At 30.6% G+C, this 10,107-nt stretch overlaps 1 protein-coding gene across 1 annotated transcript; it reads right to left on the minus strand.

Annotated features, from left to right (window-relative positions):
• Positions 1–1,425: 1,425 nt before the first annotated feature.
• Positions 1,426–3,685, minus strand: LOC111397488. Its single transcript, XM_023024441.1, has 2 exons — positions 2,782–3,685; positions 1,426–2,042 (listed from the first exon to the last, which is right to left on the minus strand). Exons 1-2 carry the CDS (start codon positions 3,519–3,521, stop codon positions 1,973–1,975), a joined length of 810 nt encoding a protein of 269 aa, XP_022880209.1. The 5' UTR covers positions 3,522–3,685; the 3' UTR covers positions 1,426–1,972.
• Positions 3,686–10,107: the final 6,422 nt, after the last annotated feature.

The raw sequence follows: 10,107 nt of genomic DNA on the forward strand, positions 1-10,107 counted from the left end.
TTTGAGCTGTTATATCCTTCATGGTGAACAAACTATAATAATCTCAGCCATGCAGGATCACTTTTACATTATCTTTGTTTCACAAGTAGTCAATCTTGACCATCCTCACGCCCTTGATTTCATATGAGAGGACTGTGATCGTGTTTCAGTGAGTTATTCTCCTTCACCCCGTTATACTGTTTCATTTAATTTTTCTCCTCTATCTTCATTTTTTTTTCCCTCGCATGATTGCAAGTTGAATAATTTCATATCTAGGAAGAGGGATTTCCATGTTTCCTTAATGCAGGATTTCTTTAGAAAACACAGTGTAGCTGTCATGACAATTAGGGAATTGTTCGATTGTATAGTATAGATCTTATATTGAAGACGCTTCAGTGGGAAGTCATCTGGAAGAGGTATTATCATGTGCACAAATGTTGTCTTTGAATTACTGGAAAGATCGCAACAGCAAAATTTGGCTAGAGGTGATGTAATATCTGCAGAGGACTTGCACTCTGTATTTATGCAGGTCTCTAACGGCAAATCTTTTTGTACACCAATCCTTTGAAGCCTCGACTTAATTCTACTAAGTTCGTGTAAACGGATTTTTTTAGCACTGGCATCTTAATACCATAATATTACATGTTTTTAGTTGACTTTTGTTTTATTAATTCCACATTCTATTTCGACTTGTCAAAGTTGGAACTTGTTCCAGTTTCTGTGAATCGTGAATCTCTATTGTGTTATATTTTTCCTCTTCTTTGCCTTCTGTAGTCATTCTTTTCGAAGACACCAGGCCGTGTAAATGGATTTTTAGGATTAGCACGCACTCCTGACTCATGTTCCAATTTTCAAAGCCATTGAGCTTTAACCAAAATCCCCTTTTTTCATGTATAATGGAGTAAAGTTAGCCAGAGACCGGCAGGTGGGCCATACACGAATTTAATTGGTCAAACTAAAGATTCCTTGGGTGGACCTTACTTCTTGATTGAACAACACTTGTATGGTTACCATTTTTTCTTGGAATATAAAAAATCTACAATTTAAAACTGTTTTTAATATGATTTTCTGCTTATATTTGATTGAGTTATGTTGTCATCCGCTTCCAGTGTATTTTTTTTTCAAAGAAGAATAAAGATTTTAATCAGCCATCCCTTGCGCGTCAGCACAGGTAAGCATGGGTGGCTGCAGGTAGACTTCCGTTATTTAAATTTAAAAAAGAAAAAAAAAATCATATTTTGATCGTATTTTAGCCCTCGTTTGAGCCCCATTATTCCTCATTACATTAAACTAAAATTTTCTTTCTCTTACTTTTAACTATACAATCTTGAATAAAATAATATTACACCTAAATCAAAAACTTAAATATATAATTCTTTATATGCTAAATAATTATAGTCGACGGTAATATCACAAGTCACATAACCATCATCAGTGCCAAACATATGATAATAAATAAATAAATTAGATTTATGTTGAAGTCCACTGTAAAGAATAACAATCTGCTGCATTAAAGGGCATATATTTGGTAATCAACTTAGACAGAACAACGGACAAAAATTTAGGTAGTGGTTGGTTTGTATTTTCATTTCTATTTTCATTTTCAAAACGATTTTTAGTTTTCCCCAAAAACGGCTCGTTTTTCACGTTTTGAACTTTTTTGACATTTATAACTGAAAACGCTAAAAATGATAAAAAGTCGTTTTGTGTTTTCAGTTATAAATTTTAACTCATTTTCGAAAACGACAGACTAAAGTGTTTTCCGCGTTTTCGAAAACGGAAAACGGAAAATGAGCTGAAAACGACAAACCAACCACAGGCTAAGCTTTCTGAACGCTGTATAAAACTGAACATTGGCACGCAATAATTAGCACAACTTAACACTGTCGAGTGCGTACCAGACGAGCCGTGAAAATATACACATGCTTCCACTTAAAATTTCTTGTCAAGTATTGTACTTTTTATCTAAAACGTTATGCTGGAGAAGTTTTCTCTACTCTTCAGGTTTGTTTCTCCTGGAGTGAAAACAGGGCCAGCAGCTGCTTAAGAGGCCATTTCTTTTCCTGCATTAGAACACACAATATATAGTTAACTAATCTTGATTATGATTTTGCAAAAAAAATTCTGAATTCTACAGGTAATTCCAGATGGTGAAAGTGCGAAAATATGAGACGTTCTGTCAAAAACCCCGTTGATTTTATGAATAATCAATGAATTTTTCATTCCTAAACTCCAGGGCATTTCATAAAATTAACGGGTTTCAACATGACGGTTCATATCAATCTCTAAGGTACTCTCACAAGGGGAAAATCTACTGGTAATACAGGGCAATGGAATTTCTATTTTGCTGAAAAGCTTGTTGTCGTTTAATTCTTAACTGGAAGCTTTAGTGCTGCTTCCAAGAACAAACAGATTTTCTTGATTACTGGGATTGAGATTTCTTATTCTGATTAATCTGCCAACTGAAATCTAAAGCAGTTCCTTTACCAGAGTCGTCCAAAATTCACACAAAGCTCTCCAATTCCCTTAATCATATGTTCCATAATCCAGTACGGTATACTAAATGTGCCCTCAAAATATAAAAATTCTGTTGCTTTAAACTCCAAATTCAATCAATCTCTCTGATAAACAAATGCATAGATGTGATAGATTTTCTTCTTACATTATCTTTGCTTGGTAAATATTGAAATTTAATGCTTATAAATTCAAAATCTTGAACTATTTTCGTTTGAATTCATGATAATTTAAATTCTATGGGTATGAATAACTCCAAAGATGGTGAAATGATGAAATTCAAAATACCTGCTGCTGTCTTTGCGAACACTGCCGCCGCTGCCTGTGCTGCCAGTTCTACTTCTGCTGCTATCACTGTCGCTTGAACCGCCAAATCGTTTCATCCACCAATCCTTATCAGACGATCCCTCGGGTTTAGGCGAAACTTTCCCGCTAGAATTGTTAACAACTGTCTTTTTCTTCTTCGATTTGAAAAAAGTTGGAAAACCCATTTTGAGAAACAATCCCCTTTTGTCAAAACTCCCATTTCTAATCATCTTTTCATTTTTCTTTGATCTCTGATGTAAACCCTGAATCCCATGATTTCTCTCTTTATTCAATCTTTCTACTTGATCCTGATCTTGATTTTGAGCTTCTATTCTATGATGTTCAACAAGATCCTTCAAGGAGAGTTCGTAAGAAGATTCAGGCATATTCTTCACCATTTCCATAAGTTCCCACTGCCCTCTAGCAATAGCCTGTGCTCTTGAATTTGGGGAATATACCCTATAATTCTGGTGGTGAAGGAGAGGTTGTGAAGGACTTTTTGGTGGACTGGGACTATTTTTCCATAGAGGTGGTGAAAAAACACCAGAATCATCTTCTTCCATAACTAGATTAGGTCTAAATTGAACTCCCTCGTTATTCAAATTTCTATGATTCTCATAGTCTTGGGCTAAGTTTCTGCGAAAACCAGCAGCACCCCAATTGCCATAACTTTCATTTCTGTAATCAACTCTGTGAGAAAATTCATTTCTTGGATTATGCATAACTTTTCTGAGGAGGGTTTGAATGGAGAAGATGAACAAATGCGTGGGGTCGGTTAGGATTGGGGTGTAAGGTTAGGGGTGGTTGTGTGTGAGGTTGTTATCAATGCCTCCATTCTCACGTTCCTTTTAATGGCAGCAAAGCATTTTGCTGTATAGCCTTGTGAAAAAAGTCAAGAACTTCTAGATGTGGCGGGCGCAGTTCCCTATTTTTATATCTATTTTTCTCATTTTTGTTCCCATTTGCACATTTTTACCCACACATTTTTCTTTAAAACATACTACAATAATACAATTATGGGAAATATACGATAAATAGATACATAATGTCGAGTGTGATTAACTACAAATGAGACCAGGACAAATGGATTTGCGATTAAAAATCAACCAAATGCTCGAAAGTGTCAAATTAGGGATATTTTTATTGTAATGAATTTGGTAGTGTTTAACGCTAGGAACAAACCACTCAGATAGGGTTTATTGGTGCGTAGGCGCCCCTCCAATAGGAGGACGTCATATGGCGCCCTATCCAATTTCCTGTCAAAAACCTTGTCAACCTAGCATCTTTGTTAACACTATTCATTAACGTACTACTTTATTAGAATAGCAACAGAAAAATTCATATATAATACCTTCAAAGTTGTAGATATTTATTGTGATTGTCATTTAATGTTGACTTCGTGATTATTCAATTTAATTGTTGAATCGACGAATTAGTAAAGATAATAATGTACGTATCCATGTAAATTAAATGAAATCAATAACTTACTAACCTAATACATATTTGGTAGAGATGATATGATATATATGAATAACGTTAAAGAGAAAAATCAAGTTAAAATTTGTTTATAATATTGCGATTCATTACTATGTATCAAAAATGTCCTAAGTGCTTGATGTGGAAAATATTTCTTGAATAATATAAATACAAGTTAAAAAGTTTTTCCTTTTGAAAATAAAAAAAAAAAAAGGTAGAAAGTTGTGCTTGTTGGATTTTAAAGGCCATAGCCAATGCGAGAAATGGTATAAAACGTCTTGTATCAATACTTGGGATTAATAATGACCATTTTTTTTTTAAACCTAATTTACCAAAATCATGGAAAAAAAGGAAGATATTTTTAATTTTTGATCTTCCTAATATCAGTGGTGGATCCAGCTTGAGTTTGGACACGAGGTACAATATAAATATGCATGAATTTATCTTTATATAAAAAAAATAATGGCAGCAAAGCATTTTGCTGTATAGCCTTGTGAAAAAAGTCAAGAACTTCTAGATGTGGCGGGCGCAGTTCCCTATTTTTATATCTATTTTTCTCATTTTTGTTCCCATTTGCACATTTTTACCCACACATTTTTCTTTAAAACATACTACAATAATACAATTATGGGAAATATACGATAAATAGATACATAATGTCGAGTGTGATTAACTACAAATGAGACCAGGACAAATGGATTTGCGATTAAAAATCAACCAAATGCTCGAAAGTGTCAAATTAGGGATATTTTTATTGTAATGAATTTGGTAGTGTTTAACGCTAGGAACAAACCACTCAGATAGGGTTTATTGGTGCGTAGGCGCCCCTCCAATAGGAGGACGTCATATGGCGCCCTATCCAATTTCCTGTCAAAAACCTTGTCAACCTAGCATCTTTGTTAACACTATTCATTAACGTACTACTTTATTAGAATAGCAACAGAAAAATTCATCTATAATACCTTCAAAGTTGTAGATATTTATTGTGATTGTCATTTAATGTTGACTTCGTGATTATTCAATTTAATTGTTGAATCGACGAATTAGTAAAGATAATAATGTACGTATCCATGTAAATTAAATGAAATCAATAACTTACTAATCTAATACATATTTGGTAGAGATGATATGATATATATGAATAACGTTAAAGAGAAAAATCAAGTTAAAATTTGTTTATAATATTGCGATTCATTACTATGTATCAAAAATGTCCTAAGTGCTTGATGTGGAAAATATTTCTTGAATAATATAAATACAAGTTAAAAAGTTTTTCCTTTTGAAAATAAAAAAAAAAAAAGGTAGAAAGTTGTGCTTGTTGGATTTTAAAGGCCATAGCCAATGCGAGAAATGGTATAAAACGTCTTGTATCAATACTTGGGATTAATAATGACCATTTTTTTTTTAAACCTAATTTACCAAAATCATGGAAAAAAAGGAAGATATTTTTAATTTTTGATCTTCCTAATATCAGTGGTGGATCCAGCTTGAGTTTGGACACGAGGTACAATATAAATATGCATGAATTTATCTTTATATAAAAAAAGGAAAAGAAAAAAGTAGACATTTTTAGGGGCGGACACGAACTATAGCACGGTCGAGCCCGTGCCTATGCCTAATACATAAACTTAATAGATTAATAAATTCCTCAAGATTTTATTTTCTTTCCTCAAAAATTAGAATAAGAGACCAAAAAAGGAGAGCGGCCTGAAATGATAATGTAGCATATTATTTATATAACATTCTCATGATCACAATGATGGAGTGCATTATCATGCCGTTTAATTATTGCTGAGAAGAAAAACTTTAATTATGTTTGGTCAAGATTTATATACATTCCAGCATTAAATGTTTTACACATTAAAGTTTCAATAAACATGTCCTCAAGAAATGATAATAATTTTGCAAATCTCAAATAAAAAAAAATGAAAAATGAAAAGAAAAAGTATAATCCATCTTTTCTCCCGTCCCCCAAATCTCAATTTTCCGTGTCTACTCTATTATCATACCACCCTTCTTCTCCCCATCTTCTATCAGATATTTCTAATCGTCTAATTTTCTTCACGTCGTTTTTAAGAAAAGTGAGATAATATATATATATATATATATATATATAGAACACGTATTTAACTGTTATTTAAACTAAAACATCTCGTTCGAAAAGCAAATTAGTCCATGGAGAATCAGGGAGTAAAAAATATAAAACCTAGATCCCATTAAAACATTGTTGTGAACCTAAATAACTTTATAAAAATGTCTTCCGAACTTTAAGTTTTCCTACGACATACGCTAGTCATTTGTAAAAATTAAGAAATTGATGGATTTTTTTATGGAATAAGAATGGGGTCTTGTTTGATGGAGGAGGAAAAGGGGGAATTGACTGTGACATTATGAATATTTTGTAAAGTTGTGATTAGGATGGTTGAAGATGGTGGCTTGACAACAACTTTAACGTATTCAAATTCCTAAGCTCTTTGAATTCCTTCCTTTGGGTTTATTATTTTATTATCTTAAATAAGAAAACTTGCACAATTTTCAACCTATGATACGAAAGCAATTTAGTCTTTCATCTATAAAAAGAAAAAGATTAGTCTCTAAACCTTTAACATAGTTACACATTAAGTTTATAATGACATAATTGCGTAAATCTTTGTTACGTGGTCACATAGTTCTTGTTGAAACGTGTCTCACTTCAAATTTCACAACAAATTTTCAAGTTAAAAATTAAATCTAATTTTATAAAGTTGGATAAGCGCATACCAAATAATAATATAATGAATATCCGAACGGTTTTCATCATTGTGATTGACTAACAATAATAAAAAACAAATTATTAGGTTATTTATTTTTAAACGTTAGGACAGTCTTACTGTGATAACAGCAGGTTGAGAAACCGATAATGTAATTTTTCTTATTAATAAAACTCTTAGTAGGGTTTTTAATATCAATTCTATTTAAATCGGTTTTACTTAATTTTTTTAATATTCACATGTTTTAAGGTCCATGCTATTGCTTACTAATTTTTTCTTTGGGGGCTGGGGGGGGACCCTTCATTTTCTACCAATCAATCATGTGACATTTAAATCTTCAATTTTGGTGAGTCAAGCTCAGAGAAAAATTTCTCATAGAGAAAAAAGAAAAGAAAAATAAAGTGGTCCCTTTTTCAAGTTCAATTTATTGAGATACAATTCCCACTTTCCAGATGAAAAAATTATGACAAACTAAAACAAATGTCTATGCATAATGCAACATAAGTCTTGATCGAAATCTGGTAGCATTGGCATAGTCAACCTTTGGACCCAACTCTTGAGTCTTGATTACACACACACACACACGTGTGTTGTTAATTAATAAATTATTTCTTAACAGCTAATCTATCTAGAAAATGAAAAACCGACAACTGTCTAGAAATCTTCCTTAGTTAATTAATGGGATTTTATTATATACATTTGGTCAATATATAATATGAATTCATGAAATACGGTCTTAATTTATTTTATTTGAATGAAAATAATATTTAAATGAATACACGTGATTTCTCTTTAATTGCATAAATCTTATTTAGATGGTTAGCATAATATAAATTAGATAAATGACCTGAATTCAAGCCTAATCGTCGTTTTATTGGAAGAAATTTTTGTTTATTACTATTATTAAAAAAAATAAAAACAAAGAGGAAACTTCTAAAGTTGGATCAAAATTGAAAATACGAGTAATTTTGCACAATAAATTTTTTTGAAAAAAAAAAAGGATATTTTTCAAAATCCAAATTTGAAATTTTTTGTGTCGACTGCAAAAAGAATGAGGAGTTATTTTCTTATTACATAGTGAACTAAGAATTGTTTTTTGAAAAAGGAGAAAATAAAACTTTTTTTATTTTATTTTAAACAATAAGAAAAAGTAAATTATATAAAAATATTTGAAGACAAAAATTTAAATAAATAGTCACTTTACTTTTTCTTCTTCTTTTTTTAATTTATTTTAACCACAAATGAACTTAACTTTGTAAAAAATGGAGGCTTTTCTAAAGAGAAACCTCAATGTAAGATAGCTAGTTGGGCACGATTCATGAAGTGGAAATACTAATGATGCCATTATATGTAATAATGGAGCAAATAATTCAATTATATAATAATTTGTACCACCAATCTCAATTTAATTCACAGATGGGTCCTTCAAATAACGAAAATAATTGGTTGATATTAAAGAGAATATAATCCCAAGTTCCTTCACATTCATCCCATTGGTTATATTAATAGAAAAAAATAACGACTTTTGCGTAATCTCTCTATATTTTATTATAATCCCAAGTGAATGATGTAAGAGAAACAAAAGCCATAATGACTTTCAAGCATTTGTTTTCTCCTTAAAACCGGGCTTTTTGTTAATGCGTGTAAAAAATTGAATTTTATTGAACTAAAGGTCCGTTTGATTGTAAAGATGGAATTGAATTGCCTAGAAAACGAATTCCAAAAAATTGAATTGCCTAGAATTGTTTTCCTAGAAAATATAAATTATTGTGTTTGATTGGTATAATTTTCCACGTGAAAAATGTTAAAATAAAAGTATTTTTTGATATCCATTTGACTTTATTTTACATGAAAATTGTCAATTAAATGGATGAAATTTACTGGTATTGGAAATGAAATTTGTTTCCATTGTCAAAACCAAAAAAAAAAAAATTCAAAAAAATCATCTATCTTTGAGTGTTTGTTTGGCTTTGTTTTACATAGAAATTGTCAATTAAATAAAAATAATTTTTTATAATAATTCTTAGAACTTGTTTCTATTACCAACAAAAAAAAATAAAAAATCCAAAAAAAATAAAAAAAACTTGCTACAGTGGTGAGAATTGAAATTCCATAAAAATCAGGAATTGCACAACTTTTAACAAAAGCAAGAATTGATTTCCATAGAATTTAAAATGCTATCAAACAACTAAAAAAGATAAAAGAAGGAATTGAAGTTCCATGGAAATGAAATTTCATGCTATCAAACAGGCCGTAAATTCAAATTTATTTTGCTTCTTGCTCTCAACTTTTAAAAAAAATATTTTTTTCCCTATTGTTCTTAAATTTAGAGTCCAGTATATATTATAAAAAAAAAAAAAAAAAGTCATTACGATTAATCCAGCAATATACGTTACATATATTGATTTTAGTAATGATCATTAGCTGGAATTATAAAATAACTATGCCTATACATTCCTGTAATTAATCGTTCTAGAATCAATAAGCTCAATTTATTGTTGTCGCCTAAATTTTTCTAAAAAATCGTATCCAACAAATATAAATATTTTAGCATCCTATCCAATTAATGAAATTAACTAGAAATTAGACATTACTTTCTTAATCAATGTGTCGATATTATATTCGTTGAGACCACTTTTTATTCTTGGTAAATCAAGATCAAGTTAGACCAACTTGTTTAAGTAGATACATGAACTTACTCTCTCAATAGTTAATACCCTAATAATTCTTTATCGAGTAACCTCTCTTACATCATTCATTATAGCCCAGTATAAACTCATTTGTGGTATTAGCCTAATAGAAACCCATTTAACGTATGGCTTTGGAGCAGAAAATGCACTAATCAGTAAAAGCTGTGCAAGAATTATGTTTATGTTGAAGGAAAAATTTTACTGTGCAAGAATTATGTTTATGTTGAAGGAAAAATTCAAATTAATTTGTTTGTTCCATCTTTAAAATTTTAAGAATTTATTCAAAGAACATAAACAATGTATAACAGCAAAGAGAAGTTCCAAGTGTTAGAGATGAAATTTTAAGCAACTCTTCATCATAGTTTTAGAATATACTGTTTTCTTGTAAATTA

Source organism: Olea europaea, chromosome 7, assembly GCF_002742605.1.
Source record: "Olea europaea var. sylvestris chromosome 7, O_europaea_v1, whole genome shotgun sequence".
Taxonomy (NCBI): Eukaryota; Viridiplantae; Streptophyta; class Magnoliopsida; order Lamiales; family Oleaceae; genus Olea; species Olea europaea.